This window comes from Vitis riparia, chromosome 12 (assembly GCF_004353265.1).
Source record: "Vitis riparia cultivar Riparia Gloire de Montpellier isolate 1030 chromosome 12, EGFV_Vit.rip_1.0, whole genome shotgun sequence".
In the NCBI taxonomy this organism is placed as follows: domain Eukaryota; kingdom Viridiplantae; phylum Streptophyta; class Magnoliopsida; order Vitales; family Vitaceae; genus Vitis; species Vitis riparia.
The window spans coordinates 7,004,041-7,020,246 of record NC_048442.1 but is presented as its reverse complement, the minus strand read 5'-3'; the positions used below and the strand labels follow the sequence as shown (position 1 = coordinate 7,020,246).

The following is a 16,206-nucleotide window of genomic DNA, read 5'->3' as shown; positions in this document are numbered from 1 at the left end:
TGCTATAATGTTTATGGACTTTCAGCAACCATTAACATAGCGACAGTTGAAATTCTTGATCTTTAACTCCCATGTCAAAATCCAAAACAATTAGAGATGAGAGATCAGTGACGCAAATTCTATAAATGAATTTTGATGGACGGGAATTGGGTACTTGGCCCCTATTCCCAAATGCAAACTAAAGAACCTTTGTAACTCCATACATGGATATACAAACATAGGGTAAAAAGGGAGTGAAAACCTACCTCAGCAATTTGCCAAGACGGTGATCAAGCTTCTTTCTCTGTGTCCACCATTGCAATCTGTTCTCCTTTGTATCGTCTAGAGGAAATGTTGAAGATGATAAATAATTCTCCTCCAGTATCGTTTTAAACGCAGGAGCTACATCATCAACCACAGTGGAACCCCAAGGACAGTGCCATTGTTTGTCCAAATCTTTGTGCTCATAGTGTATTCCAGACTCAGAGTTTGCATCATCATCTGAAACTTCTGGACAAAATTTTGCAAATTATTTAGTATCCATAGGTTATACATAAGGAGGTAATGTGGATCCTAACAGTTGCATGTGTTCAATTTCCCATATTCACTTAAAAGTAAAGTACCTTCTAAAACTGAATCCACAGGCAGAAGTATAACAACAGGTTGACTCTTCATATTCAAGCGTGACAATAGTACCCATGCATTGACAGAGGAAGGATAATTCAGCAATTCTCTTAATAGACTAGCCAAAGCACCTCCAAGCAAACTAATACAGATCACTGTAGTGCAAGGAAGGTCCTCAAAAAATTTCATAACAAACTCCTCAAGGCCCTGAAGTGATTCAGGGGCAAGCCTGCAGCAGGAAGGAAAATAGAGAAGCTAGACTAGGTTAGCTTTATGTTCATGTTTCAAACCACAGTACATTTCATTTTTTCAAGAAGAGGCAGCTGACACCTGAGTAAGTTATATGTTTCTGCTCTGATGCAATTTGGGCCAGTTGAATGTGAACCCTGAACATAAAGTTTCACATAAAAATTATTAAGAAATAACATGTGCTTCTCACATAGTGATGACAGCACCATAAATAAAAAAAGGGATTATAAACATTGTAATTGCATAGAGAACAGCCTACAAAACTGAGCATGTCAAGTAGTAGCAATGTCATTTAGTATGGTAACTGTGTTTAAGAGCAGAGCCTATAGACTCTCAACATATCAACAGGTAGCAGTTGTTCTTGTTGTAGTTTTTGTTGTTAATTTATCAGGGAACAACTCTTCTGTTTTTATATTTAAAACATAATATACTGACGATAAAAATATAAGAGAAGGGAAATGGTGTATGCTATTATTCTTTCATATTTTTGAATTTCATCTTCCAAGTTCTACAATGGAAACAAATTACAATAATTTCACCAAAAATTATATTTTTCTCAAATAATATAATTATAGATAAAGAGATATTTAGTTTTGTAGTATTCTTGCCAAGAAATGTGTCCATGTGATGTCAATACATGTTTGTGTCTGTTCCCACAAAACAAGAATATGAGAATGTCAAAATATGATGCATACATTTAAAGGCTGAGGGTTAAATCATCTTACTAATAGAAAATTATGCAGTCCTGTAACATCTGCAAATAAGCAATGAATATCTGAATTGTATTTTGAACAAATATAAAGAACCAGAAGGGGGGTGATATTTAATCTCATTTCTAGGTGCAAAAGCCTGTCTGGGGCATGAATTGCACACCTTATACAGGACCTTAATGCATGAGAAGCATCTAAAGTACACATCTGATTAGGCAACACAAACATTTGGAAGCTAGAGCCCACCCAAAACATAACTACAATAAACAGATAATGAAGGAAAAGTTTAAAAATGATGGACAAGACCAAGTATTAAAAAATAAAAAAATAAAAGAACGAAAACAAGGAAAATACAAAATTCACCCATGTACTTTCATTTATGTCTCAATTGAGCCCCTACACTTTTTTGCAGCAATATCAATCCTAAAGTAACCCAAATGTCAAGTGAGTCATTATTATTATTATTGTTAAAAAAAAAAAAAGAAAGAAAACAAGGAAAATACAAAATTCACCCATGTATTTTCATTTAGCCCCTACACTTTTTTGCAGCAATATCAATCCTAAACTATCCCAAATGTCAAGTGAGTCATTATTATTATTATTATTTTATTATAACCGAGGAACCTTCCATGGCCAAGCCCTTAGGACTCCCCATGGGGACCCAAACCTCGGGGTGTTGACCGCCCCGCAACAACCAACACCGGGTAAATTCAGGGTATCGTCAATGACAGGATTCGAACCCAGGATCATGTGCCACTTACTGGGACCACACTTCCTAGGGTTCACCTTGACCAAAGATTTTTTTTTTTTTTTTTCAAAAAATTGATGGAGAAATCCATGTGATAAGCAATTACAAATTGACCTGAGTTTTTATATGATGTTTAGATATAACCAATTTGTTCACATGCTTGCTACAAGGGTAAGGGTTTGTCCATCCATTTTGATAGAAAAATTTAATAGAAGGGCCTATTTGACATTTAAGCATCGTTTAGGATTGACATTGTATCTATCTATCTATCTATCTATCTATATATATATATATATATATTAGGGTTCAATTGAGACACAAGTGAAAGCATATGGCTAATTTTTGTAATCTAACCCAAAAGAACAAGGCAAAGATTCCCTGAATTTGTATTAACACATTGATGAATTACTTGTGAGATCTACTCTTACAAGTACAACTAAGGAGTAAGCCAAAAGATTAGTGTGCATGCTTACCTCAACATTCAGAAGATTTTGGGCTTTAAGTTTCCCAGCCATATTTGAAAAGAACTGGTGGTTAAGATGAGTACCAAGGGAAGCATGATGAAAATATGAAGCCCAGTGACACTCTGAAAGTGCTTTGCAAGAAGATGAAGGTAGAGAAAAAGGCTCACTTGAGGCAGAAAGCACATAAATAGCAGCAAGCAATCTAGAAACCTGTTGTGCCAAAATGTCAAGTTTGCTTCAAAATCAAAATAAAGAAAAAACAAAAACAATAACAGTAATAATAATATTGGTGGATTTTATTTCTTTGTAGTTATTTCATTCTTTTTATTGGTTTCGTCATAGCTGTAGAAACTATTTTTATTTATTTATTCTATACATGTAAATATACAGTTTCTATACTTAGGTGTCAACTCTTGTATCCTATATAGCTCTGTACATTTTCTGAGAATGAATGATTCATTATTCCATACTTAGAATCTCTCACCACAGCTTCGAGCATTTGTCACCCTGTTATCTTCACAAATAGTTCCAGAAACTGTCCAAGAAGCAATAAGATGGAGACTTAGAGAGAAGTCATGAATGAGGAAATGAAGACACTTGAGAAGAATAAGACCTAGGAATCATGAAGCTATCAGAAGGAAAGAAAACAGTAAGTTGCATGTGGATTTTCACTATCAAGTACAGACCTGATGGTTCTTTATACAAGGCACGTCTTGTAGAAAAAGGGTCAGTCAGACATATGGCATAGACTACCAAGAGACCTTTGCTCCAGTGGGCAAAATGAATTTGATCCGCATTCTTCTCTCACTTACACAAAATTTTGACAGGCCATTACACCAATTTGATGTATGAAATGCATTCTTACATGGAGACCTTGAAGAAGAAGTGCACATGGATATTCCTCTTAGGTATGGAAATGGGCTTTCCTACATTCAAGGTGTGTAGATTGAAGAAGTCTCTATATGGGTTCAAGCAATTGCCTCGAGTTGGATTTTGAAGGTTCACACAATCAATGATTAAGATAGGATATAGTGAAAATCAAGGTGATGACATTGTTCATCAAACACTCTTCCGAAGGGGAGGTAAAGACAGTAAATGTGTATGTGGATTAATTGTCATCAATAAAATAACCTAGAAGACATAATGGAGCTGAAATCATATATGGCTAGAGAGTTTGAAATTGAAGACTCGAGAAAGCTGAGATATTTCTTGGAATCAAAGTGGCTAAGTTGGAACAGGGAGTGTTCATTTCACAACAGAAGTATATTCAAGACTTTTGAAAGAAATAGGGATGTTGGGTTGTAAACCCATGGTAGCTCCTATAGAACCTAATCACAATTTGGGAAATCTTGAAGACAAGCAACCAGTTAATTGAGGCAGTCACCAAAGATTGGTTTGGTAAACTTATCCAATTATCCCACGCACACCTTGACATTGCCTATGTTGTTAGTGTGGTAAGCAAACTCATGCATGCTCCACTTAAACAACATCTTGATGTCGTGTATAGGATTCTAAGGTATTTGAAGAAAGCATCCAGAAAAGGAATTTTGTTCAAGAAAGGAAGTAAGCTGAAACTAGAAGCTTATACCGACTCAGATTGGGTAGGTGCCATTGCAGATAGAAGATTGACGATAGAATATTGTACCTTCCTAAGACCCACTCGTAACCATGTAAATATTGTCTACTTTGCACCAAAGGGTCCTCATGGCTTTAAAAAGGGTCTATTTGGTTAAGAGGAATTCATATATATATAGCATTAGAAACTTTTTCCTCTATTTGATAAAGGATATCACAATCACACCCACCCCCATGCAAACACAATGTCCTCGTTGTGTCTCATAGAAATGTGAGGTTAAATAAACAAATGCCTCTTACATGATCAAACAAACTCTCACACCAGGGTTGGGGATCAGCTCTAGTACCATTTGTAATGATATGTTCCCAATCCTGTAGATATTGTCAAATCTGGGCCCAAGGGGCTTTTATGGCTTTCATGCACATCTGCAACGTTAAGAGAAGTCCATACATGTGAATTGCTAGAAAAAAATTTCTCTATCTGATGTGGGATATCACTCCCCCCTCCCTGTCCCCCAAGATAGTAAGGCCAAACAAACATAGACTCCTTAGGGCCCAAAACTGACAATATCTACACAATTGAGAGCGGGTTATTACAAATGAATATCCCACATCGAATAGGAAAAAAAAATTCTAACGCTTTATATGTATGGACTCTTCTTAACTATGTAGAGGCGTTTTAAAGTCGTGAGGACCCCTTGGAACCTTGTCATCACAAATGGTATCAAAGCCAATTTTTGACCCTAGTGGGAATTTGTTTGGCCCTGGAAAGGGTGTCTATTGGTTTGGCCTTATAATCCTGTGGGATAGAACAATGACATTGTGTATGCATAAGAGGAAATTATGATATCTCACATTGGATAGGTGAAAGTTTTTGACACTATATATGTATGGCTCCTCTTAACCATGTAAACATGTTTTAAAGCCATGAGAACTCATTTGCCTCAAAGCGAACAACATCTACACGGTTGGGAGTGGATCATTACAAAATCTAGTTACGTGGAGAAGTAAGAAGCAAGTTGTAGTAGCTCGCTCAAGTGAAGAAGCAAAGTTCAAAGCTATGTCTCATGGAATTTGTGAACTATTGTGGATTAAAATCAATTTAACAATTATTAGAATTGAAGTTAGGAAGCCTATGCAATTGTACTCCAATAATAAAGTCGCCATAAACCGTGCATACAATCTTATCCACCATGATTGAACAAAACATGTGGAAGTTGGTAGACAATTTATAAAGGAGAAGTTGGACAGTGAATTAGTTCGTACTACCTACATGCCTACAACACAACAACTTGATATCCTTACAGAAGGCCTACCAAATGTAGTGTTTCAACAAATCAATGACAAGCTGAGAATGCAAAACGTCTTTCATCAATGTGAGGGGGATTGCTAGTGGACTTGATTTTATTTCTTTGTAGTTTCTTTCTTTCCTTCTTTTGGTTTGGTCAAGCTGTACAGAATTTTTTTTTTCCTTTATTCTATACCTGTAAATAGGTAATTTCTATATTTAGGCTAGTCAACTCTTATATCCTACATAGCTCTGTACATTTTCTGAGAATGAATGATTATTATTCCATTCTAAAAATCTACAAACAATAATAATAATAAGTAAAGGAAGAAAACGTTGGAGCAGAGAAAGACCATAAAATCAGAATCTGAAGCTACTTCCACTTGTGATGCTTGAACCATCATGTATAAAATAGGTAGAATTTGAAGGACTTCACGATAATCCAAATTGATTTCCATATTTCTCCACATATGCACAACCCTAAAACCGAATCTGACCCAAACCTAACTTTAAAATTCAAAAAAGTTCACCTTACAAGCACATAACAACCATATCTGATTTAAGACAAATTACAATAGGGTAAAAATCTAACCCTATCATACTAAGGTCTTGGCTCAAAGGCTTGGGATGTAAAGAACTCAATTGCCATGTCCTAGCTCAACCGTTCATTGGAGCCCAATGTCAGTCCAGGTGGTATATTATTTTCTACTGCTAAAGAGAAATGGGAAGCAGTGGCACTTACCTACTTTGATCAGCATAATAGCTCTCATTTTATATGAACTGAGGAACAAAGTGTGTGAAACTAAACAACAATGAAGAACTGTGACAGCCTATTACAATGCTCTTGATTGACCCTGCCAAGGGTCAAATATCTATTAGGACTCTGACTGGAAATGTATAGAAGATAGTGTGAAGTTCAAATGAATACTTGAAAAGGAGAGGGTATTTGATTTTTTGGTAGGTCTGAATCCAGAACTTGATCAAGTCTCAATTTGAATTCTTAGGAAAAAAATTACTGTCATCTGCCAGAGAAGTATATAATGAGGTGAGAAGGGAACTGAGTAGACTGTCATTCATGATAGGCAACCCCAACACTGAAAATTCAGCATTAGTCAGCATCAAACCACCCTAATAAGTGGATAAAGGAGTAGTGCAAAAAAGAGCAATGACAAAGATAAGTTATGGTGTGATTAGTACCACAAGTCTTGTCATATAAAAGACGTGTTAAAAGTTACATGAAAAACCTTAAGGGTGGGGCAAAGGAAACAAATTTCTGAGTAATAATGAATGAAGCCTACAAGTTAAGACTAAACTAGAACAACCTTTTTCACCAAGGAACAATTCAAGCACCTGTATAGGTTTATGAGTCAAACATGGATAACTTCCAATCCTACCTCTTCTTGCAATTTGATATAGACAATTAGTTTCCTTAGTCCTCTTTATACTTAAAATTTAAAATCACACCCCTGGATCATTGATTCAGGGGTCACATGACTGGGTCATCCAACTTTTTCTCTTCCTATGTCCCATGTTCTAGTTATTAAAATCTTCTGTTAAAGGTGGGAAGTGTGCATGATATAGAGGATTTGGCTTTGGAGTTAGGTTGTAAAGTGGCTGGTCTCCCTTCCTGTTATTTGGGTCTGCCTTTGGGGGCCCCCTTCAAATCAGAGGTGGTTTGGGATGGTGTTGAAGAGCGGTTTCGAAAAAGGCTTGCAATGTGGAAAAGACAGTATCTTTCAAAAGGAGGAAGACTCACTCTAATCCGAAGCACTCTCTCTAGCATGCCTATTTACTTCATGTCTCTCTTTTATTTGCCCAGAAAAGTAAGGTTGAGATTGGAGAAGATTCAAAGGGATTTTCTGTGGGGTGGGGGAGCTCTTGTGAAGAGGCCACACCTTGTTAAGTGGAACCTGGTTTGCTTGGGAAAAAAAAGGTGGTTTGGGTGTGAGAAATTTAGCTTTGATGAATAAAACTCTTTTAAGTAAGTGGAATTGGCACTTTGCCATTGAAGGAGAGGCTTTTTGGAAGCAAGTCATCAGCCACAAATATGGTGAAGAGGAGGGGGGATGGTGCACTCGAGCCGTAAGTGGGAGTTATGGTGTCGGGCTTTGGAAAGCAATTAGAAAGGAGTGGTTGTGTCTGAATAGTAGATTAGCCTTTCAAGTGGGGTGTGGACGAAGAGTGAGATTCTGGAAGGACAAGTGGTATGGAGATGAGCCTCTTTGTGAGTCATTCCCTTCTTTATTTGCCATCTCCCTGGAGAAAGATGCTTGGGTATCGGATGTTTGGAGCCCAGACGGTGTTGGGGATGGTTGGACCCCTTTTTTTCTTAAGGGCGTTTCATGGTTAGGAGATTGAGATGGTAGAGCATTTTATGCTAGAGATTCAAGTCTTTAGGGTGCAAAGGGAGGACGAGGATGAAGTGGTGTGGACAGCTTCTAAGAGTGGAGCTTTCTCAGTCAAGTCGCTTTATTCTATGTTGGAGCCAGGAGGTTCTCTTTTGTTTCCTTATGGTAGTATTTGGAGGGCGAATGTGCCGCCTAAGGTAGCATTCTTTGCTTGGGAGGCTTCTTGGGGTAAAATCTTAACTTTGGAGCAAGTCCAGAGGAGGGGGTACTCTTTGGCAAATAGATGTTTTCTATGCCTTTCTGAAGTGGAGATGGTGGATCATCTTTTACTTCATTGTGTAAAGATGCGGGCCTTGTGGAGTCTTATCTTCTCCCTTTTTGGTGTGGATTGGGTTCTCTCAGGTTCAGTGAAGGATACTTTCCTTGGGTGGCATGGAGCGTTTGTGGGGAAAACCCGTAAAAGACTTGGCAAATGGCCCCCTTATGTATTTTTTGGTCAGTCTGGAAGGAAAGAAATTTGTTAGCTTTTGGGAATGAGGATTTTTCGCTTCAAAGATTGAAATATTCTTTTGTATGTAATCTTTGATCTTGGGTGAGGGTGTTTATAGTTTTGAGCCCTTCTTCTCTTGTTAGCTTTTTAAATTGGCTAGGCTCTAAGTAAGGGAAGGTAAAATGTTTTTGTTTCTTTCCTCCCCTTTGATTTCGAGCCTTTGGGCTGCTCTTGTATACTCTTTGTATACTTAGAGGACACTGGTTTGGTGCTTCCTCTTTCTGTTTAATATAATTGCCTTTATTTATCAAAAAAAAATATTTCAAAGTATCTTACTTTAAATTCTATTTTACAAGTCCCAAATTTCTCTTTTAATCCAGTTTTTATTAGCAAACTTACATGTGACCTACATTGTGTTGCTAAATTTTTTCCAATTCATTTCAAGAATTGTGTACTAGGAAGAGGATCGATGGTGCTAAAGAGGTGGATGGTTAGTTTATTTTGGAGAAGTCTAAAGCTCTAACAGTCATTTCTCAAGTTCCCAAATATGAAACGTTTCTAATCTGTCTTTTGAAAAAGAAATAGACTTGCTGCACTTTAGGTTAGGATGTTAGGTCATCCTAGTTTTACCTATCTAAAGATTTTATTTCCCTTATTGTTCAAAAAAGAAAATAAAAATAAAAATCCTTCTGATTTTCAGTATGAAATTTGTGAACTTGCCAAACACTACCAAAAATCAAGACTGCAAAGGTCATCCAAAATTTCCATAAAATGGTTCAAACACAATTTCAAGCCAAAGTGGGCATCCCAAAAACCAACAATGGAAAGGAATACTCCTCAAAGATATTGCAGCCCTACCTCAAGGAAAATGGAATTATCCATTAATCACCATGTATTGACACACCTCCAACACAATGGGATAACCAAAAGAAAAAACCACCATTTACAAGTTGTGAGAACCTTGACATTTCAAATGGGAGTAGCAAAACAATATTGAGGTGATGATGTTTTGATAGCCTCATACATAATCAACATAATAACTACTCAAGTGTTAAAATTTAATACTCCTCTTAATACCCTTAAATTATCTTATCCATGTCAAACTTTAATTTTTTTCATCTATTCTTCCTAAAGATTTGGGTGTCAAACTTTCATTCATGTTCATAATCACAATTGGAGACCCTAAATCCATAAATTGTGTGTTTCTTGCATACTCTCAACACAAAAAGGGAAAAAAAAAATGTTTCCATCTTCCTTAAAAATACTGTCTATGGATGTTGCCTTCTTCGAAGACAAGTCTTGCCTTACCCAAATGTATCTTCAAAGGGAAAGTGTCAAAATATAGGAATCTGTTGCTATGTTTTCTGTTATTTGTTTCCAGTAAATCCAAATTGATTACTGATCAATTTCGGATATCCAGGTGTTCTGATAGTTAGGTCCTAGAATTGCGCTTATTAGTTCCTAGATTCTTGGTAGTTAGTTACATGATTAAGCTGCAGACTTAGCCTATTTATTTATTTCCCTGCAATTTTTCAGAATTAATTTTAGTCAGAAACTATTTTCCCCTTCTATTCTGCATGCATGGTATCAGAGCGTAGGTGACTCTTTGGGAAATTGTGATGGCAAGAACAGCCATGACTGGGGAAAGGATAACAGCATCCTAAGAGGTGCACCTCAAGTTTCTACTATAACCTTTAATGGACTTGAAAATCCATCTCTTCAATTGACTGTTCACAAATTGAACAGTAAACGTTACATAGAATAGGCATAGTCTATCAAGCTCATGATCGATGGCAAGGGAAGGCTAGGCTACCCAACAGGCGAGACAACAAAACCAACAGACAATGATCCAACATTGAAGACTTGGAGATTCAAGAACTAGTTAGTGATTGCATAGCTCATTAATTCCATGGAGCCAGGCAATTGGAAAGACCTACTGTTTCGCTCTACTGCAAAAGAAGTTTCGGAAGCTGTTCGGGAGACATTCGAATCTAGAAAACTCATCCCAAATTTTTGAACTGAAAACAAAGCTGTGGCATTCAAAGCAAGGAGATCGAGAGGTAACAAAGTATTATAATTAGATGAAAGCACTATGGCAGGAACTAGACCTGAGCTATCATGAAGAATGGTACTATGCAAAGGATAGCATAAGGTATATGAAAAGGATGGAGAATGATAGAGTGTATGTGTTCTTGGCAGGACGAAGAGGCAGAATTCTTGGCAAAAAACCACTGTCATCTCTTCATTAAGTGTTTGCTGAAGTAAGGAGAAAAGAGGGTCAAAGAAAGGTTATGATGGGAGAAAATAATCAGCTGCCCTAGTAACAGGAAACAATCAGTCCGCTCAACCTGGACAACCACAACAAAACAGAAGAGGTTACAAGATCTATTGTGATCACTGCCATAAGCCTCGACACACTAGAGAAATGTATTTGGAGATACATGGAAAACCACAAAACTGGAAGTCAAGATCATTCAGTCAAATGAACTGTGATCCAAAGGTGTTTCAAGTAGGAGCCAATGAGCATAGTGGCTTGGGAGGAGTTGCGGAGACATCTTCTTTTTAGTAAGGAATGGTTAGATCAATTGTATAAACTTTTTAAATCTACACAGTTCTCAAAGAATGTGTCTTCCTCCTGTTCTTTGGCCCAAAAAGGTAACTATTGTCAAGTTGTTGTATTTAATGCATCTACTACTTCTAGTTGTCTATGGATCAAAGATTCTGGTGCCACTAATCATATGACCAAGTGTTCTAAATTATTTTCCTCTAGTCCGTGTGCATGAAATTAGAAAATCAAGATAGCTGACGGCTCTCTTTCAGCAATTAATGGGAAAGGATCAATAGTTATTTCAAAATCTCTTGTTCTTCATAATGTCCTTCATGTTCCAAATCTTTCTTGTAATTTGTTATCCATTAGCAAGCTCACTCATGACTCACAATGTTGTGTTAAATTCTTCTCTACTCATTATGAATTTCAAGAAATTGACTCGGGGAGGACGATTGGCAGTGTTAAAGAAAGAGATGGACTCTACTACTTTGAAGATGGAAGCAACTTGTGCAAACAAGCGCATAAAACTCAGATAACTAGTCTTGAACCATTTTCTAAATCTAGTAGCAATGAAATAAAGTTGTGGCATTTTTGGTTAGCCACCCTAACTTTCAGTATTTGTTTCCAAATTTGTTCAAAAATAAAAATCCATCTTATTTTCAATGCGATATCTATCAAATTTCAAAACATCATCATGCATCATTTCTTATACAACCTTACAAGTCTTCTAAACCCTTTGCTCTTGCTCATAGTAATGATTCGGCTCCATATAAAGCTCCAACAATTTCTGAAAAAAAAAAGGTTTTTAACACTAATTGATGGTCATACACGTGTTTGTTGGGTTTTTTTGCTCAAAAAAAAATCAAATGATAAACAAATTTTTAAAAATTTTACACTATGGTAGAAACTCAATTTCAAGAAAAAAATACAAGTGTTTAGAAGTGACAATGGAAAGGAGTATTTCAACAAAATTTTGGGCACATATTTCTTGGAAAAGGGGATTATACATCAAAGCTCTTGTTTTGACACTCCACAACAAAATGGAGTGGCAAAAAGGAAAAAATAAACATCTCTTGGAAGTAGCTAGGTCTTCAATGTTTACAACTAAAATACCTAAATACTTATGGGGAGGAGCTATTCTTACTGCCACATATTTGATCAATAGGATGCCCTCAAGAACTTTCAATTTTAGACACCAATAAAATGTCTAAAGAATTTTTTCCAATGTTACGTCTAGTCTCTGATTTACCTCTTAAAATTTTCGATTGTGCCGCTTTTAAGCATGTGCATAATCATCACCATAGAAAGTTAGACCCATGAGCATTGAAATGCGTTTTTTAAAAAGGATACCGTTGTTTTGATCCAAAAATAAAATTAAAATAAATTAAAAAATAAAATTGTTACTATGGATGTCATTTTTTTTTTTTTTTTTTTGATAAGCAAACACAGAATTCATTAAAAGAAGGCTAAAGAGCCCCAAAGTATACAGGACGTATACAAGGCAACTAAGGCCTTACAAGCAAAAAGGCCAAAAACAAACCATCCCTTAACTAGAGGCAAGCCACTCCAGGAAACCTAAAAGGGAATGCGGCTCCTCTTCCATATACAATTTAGCCCAACCCCAAATATTACATACAAAAGAATATTTAAACCTCTGAATTGCTAACTCCCCCCCCCCCTCCCCTACCCCTAAATGCTAGTCTATTCCTTTCCTTCCAAACCATCCAAAAAATATATAACGGAATGGAATTCCAAAACTATTTCCTTTTTTTCCCCACAAAAGCATCCCCCCCCCCCCCAACTATATAAAACCTCCTTTACAGTATTAGGGAACACCCACTTGACCCCAACTAAACCCAACACTAAGTCCCAAAGCACTCTAGCCACTGTACAATGAATAAGAATGTGATTCACACTTTCCGCTTCGCAAGCACACAAAAAACACCGATTAGGGAGCTGTCATCCTCTCTTTTGGAGCTTATCAAGAGTCAAAATCTTTCCCCAAGTCGCTTCCCACGCAAAAAACATGATTTTAGTTGGGACTTTCTCCATCCAAATTTTGTTTTTTGGGAAGACGACATCCATAAGCCTATCCAACCAGCTGTATGCATCCTTCACTCTAAACTGCCCACTTCCCCCTCCCTTCCAAAAAACCGAATCTTCCTCCCGAGTAATCTTGAATCCCCTCAACACTTGGAGCAGCTCACCTACCATCTCCACCTCCCAGTCATTAAAATCCCTAATAAATCTCAAGTTCTAGCCTCCTTCTCCAACATTCTGGTCCCATATGTCTTCAACTAACGCGTTTCTATGGGCTGCCAAGATGTAGAGATGCGGGAACCTTTGGGACAGCGTTGAATCCCCACACCACATGTTAGTCCAGAACCTAATTTTATTGCCTTTCCCCACTTTGAACACCAAATTGTCCCAGCACCAGCCAGCTTCCTTTAAAATCTCCTTCCACACCCCCACCCCACATGCACCCACAGCCTTTTTGGTCCTCCAGCCGTAATCCTCTTGACCATACTTTGCCACCAACACTTGCTTCCAAAGAGCCTCCTTATCAGAAGCGAATCTCCAAGTCCATTTACCAAGTAACGCTTTATTCATAAGGGTAAGCTTCCTAATTCCAAGCCCCTCTTTCTCCTTATCCCCACACACCACTTCCCATTTAACAAGATGAACTTTCCTCTCCATGTGAACCCCCCCCCCCCCCCCCCACACACAAGAAGTCTCTTTGCAGTTTTTCTAATCTCCTTGCCACAGAAATGGGCATTCGAAATAGAGACATCTGATACACTGGCATGCTAACCAATGTACTCTTAATTAGTGTGATTCTTCCGCCCTTTGAGATATATTGACTCTTCCAAAGGGCAAGTCTCCTTCTCACTTTCTCTTCTACCCCATCCCACCCATAGACAGCCTTATTAGGCACCCCCAGAGGCACCCCCAAATACACTGTCGGCAGCTGCCCCACCCTACACCCTAACTCCACAGCCAGCTCCTCTACCTCTTCCACCTCCCCTACTGGAATGATCTCACTTTTAGCCAAATTAATTCTTAACCCTGAAGCGGCTTCAAACCAAAACAAAATCCAACTCAAGTTCGTTAAGTACTCCTTCTTAGCCTCACAAAATACAATAGTATCATCGGCAAAGAGTAGATAGGCAACGTGGACAGCCCGCCCTCTACCCCGCTGAATTTTACACCCTGAGATAAAGCCCCCCTCCATAGCCCTTCTGATAAGAACACTCAACACTTCCATCCCCATGACAAAAAGGTAAGGGGACAAGGGGTCCCCTTGCCGCAACCCCTTTGAGCTTGAGAAGAAACCAGCTGGTGTTCCATTCACCATAACTGAGAATTTAGCTGTGGAAATACACCACCACATCCACCTCAACCACTTAAAGCCAAACCCCATTTTTTCCATAACCTTCAAAAGGAACTGCCAATTAATACTATTATAGGCTTTCTCTATATCTAACTTGCAGATAACCCCATTTTCCCCCCTCTTATTCCAAGCATCAATCACTTCATTTGCTATTAGAGAGGCGTCAAGAATCTGTCTTCCCGTGACAAACGCGTTCTGATCAGGGGAGACTACTTTTCCTATCACTTTCTTAAGCCTGTTGGCCAACACCTTTGCCAACAGCTTATAGAGACCCCCCAAAAGGCTGATGGGTCTAAAGTCCCCTAGATCCTCAGCCCCTCCTTTCTTAGGAATCAACACCAGAAATGTATTGTTAAGGTTCTTGAGGAAAATATTCTGGTCATAAAACTCCTTGAACATCTCCAGAATTTCCTCCTTAACGAAGTCCCAGCAACATTGCCAGAAGAATAAAGAGAACCCGTCAGGGCCTGGGGCTTTATCCCCATTCATTTCCATCAGGGTCATCTAGACCTCACCCTCAGTGAAGGGAAGCTCCAACATCTCCGCTTCTTGCAAGCAAATTTGATTAAAAAGAAGGCTTCCAATGTCCGCCTTCCACCCCGAACTTTCTGAGAATTGCTGCTGAAAGGCATTCGCTACGCCTTCTTTAATTTCACGCTCCTCTGTCAACCTAATCCCATTAATCTTAATTTTGAAGCTCAAAGTTTTAATAATACTCCTCTTCATAGGACAATGGTTATGAAGAGTCGTTACATGAATTGGAAGAGAATGGCATGGTTTCTAATAAAAAATTAGAATTGATAAATTCTAGTGTTTTAATGAAGCCAAACGTTTTAATAGACTCGAATACTTTACATTTATAAGTAAGGCAACCTACTTCAATGCCCATAAGTGGAGTTAACACTAGAACAAAAAATGATTCAGGAACTAGGAAAAAAGGAGGATGTGAAATTGTCTACTCAAGGAAAAGCCAAACTCAAGGGAAAGATGATATTACAGTTTTACAAGGCTAAGAGTCCAATCCAAGACCATATCCAAATGTTATAGAAAATTCATGTCCAAGTACTTCTCTTGATCCTTACTACACTTCTGAACCAAAAAACTGATTTTTCTGTCAATATCCCCATTGCTCTTAGAAAAGCCACTAGAAAATGCACTAAACATCCAATTTCCAATCATGTTCCTATAAAAATTTGGCACTTTGTTTCTTTAGTTTTATCTCACAACTATCTAGTGTGGATGTACCTAAGATTATACAAGAAGCTCTAAATGTTCCTAAATGAAGGGAGGCTGTCTTTGAGGATATGAAGGCTCTAGAGAAAAGTGGCACATGGGAAAAAGGTAAACTTGCCTAATGGAAAGATGCTAGTAGGGTATAAATGGATGTTCACTGTGACGTTCAAATCAAATGGGTCATCGGAACATTATATAGCTAGGTTGGTGGCGAAAGGCTTTACACAGACTTATGGTATTGATTATTGGGAGACCTTTGCTCCAATTGCAAAGCTAAATATAGTTCGTGTGTTACTTTCTCTGACTCTAAACTTGGAATGGCCCCTATATCAATTAGATGTCAAGAATGTATTTCTTAATGGTGAATTAGAAGAAGAAGTCTTCATGGATGCTCCACTAGGATTTGAGGACAACTTTGGAACCAAGGTATGCAAATTAAAGAAGTCTCTATATGGCCTAAAGCAGTCTCCTCAAGCATAGTTTGAAAGGTTAACAAGGTCTGTTAAGAATCAAGGCTACAGTCAAGGACAAAAGGATCATACCTTGTTCATAAAGCATT

General features: G+C 37.8%; 1 protein-coding gene across 8 annotated transcripts in view; it reads right to left on the bottom strand.

The window, feature by feature from the left end:
• Nucleotides 1-16,206, bottom strand: part of LOC117926741 (separase) — a 48,425-nt gene that overhangs the window by 2,754 nt on the left and 29,465 nt on the right. For 6 of the 8 annotated variants that reach the window (XM_034846008.1, XM_034846007.1, XM_034846003.1 and 3 more), the window contains exons 20-23: nt 2,784-2,984; nt 934-989; nt 603-832; nt 246-489 (exon numbers count right to left, since the gene is read on the bottom strand). In XM_034846008.1, the coding sequence (XP_034701899.1) occupies nt 246-489; nt 603-832; nt 934-989; nt 2,784-2,984 (731 nt within the window). The remainder of the gene's footprint in view (nt 1-245; nt 490-602; nt 833-933; nt 990-2,783; nt 2,985-16,206) is intronic. The other 2 variants (XM_034846009.1, XM_034846004.1) reach the window with 2 other exon arrangements.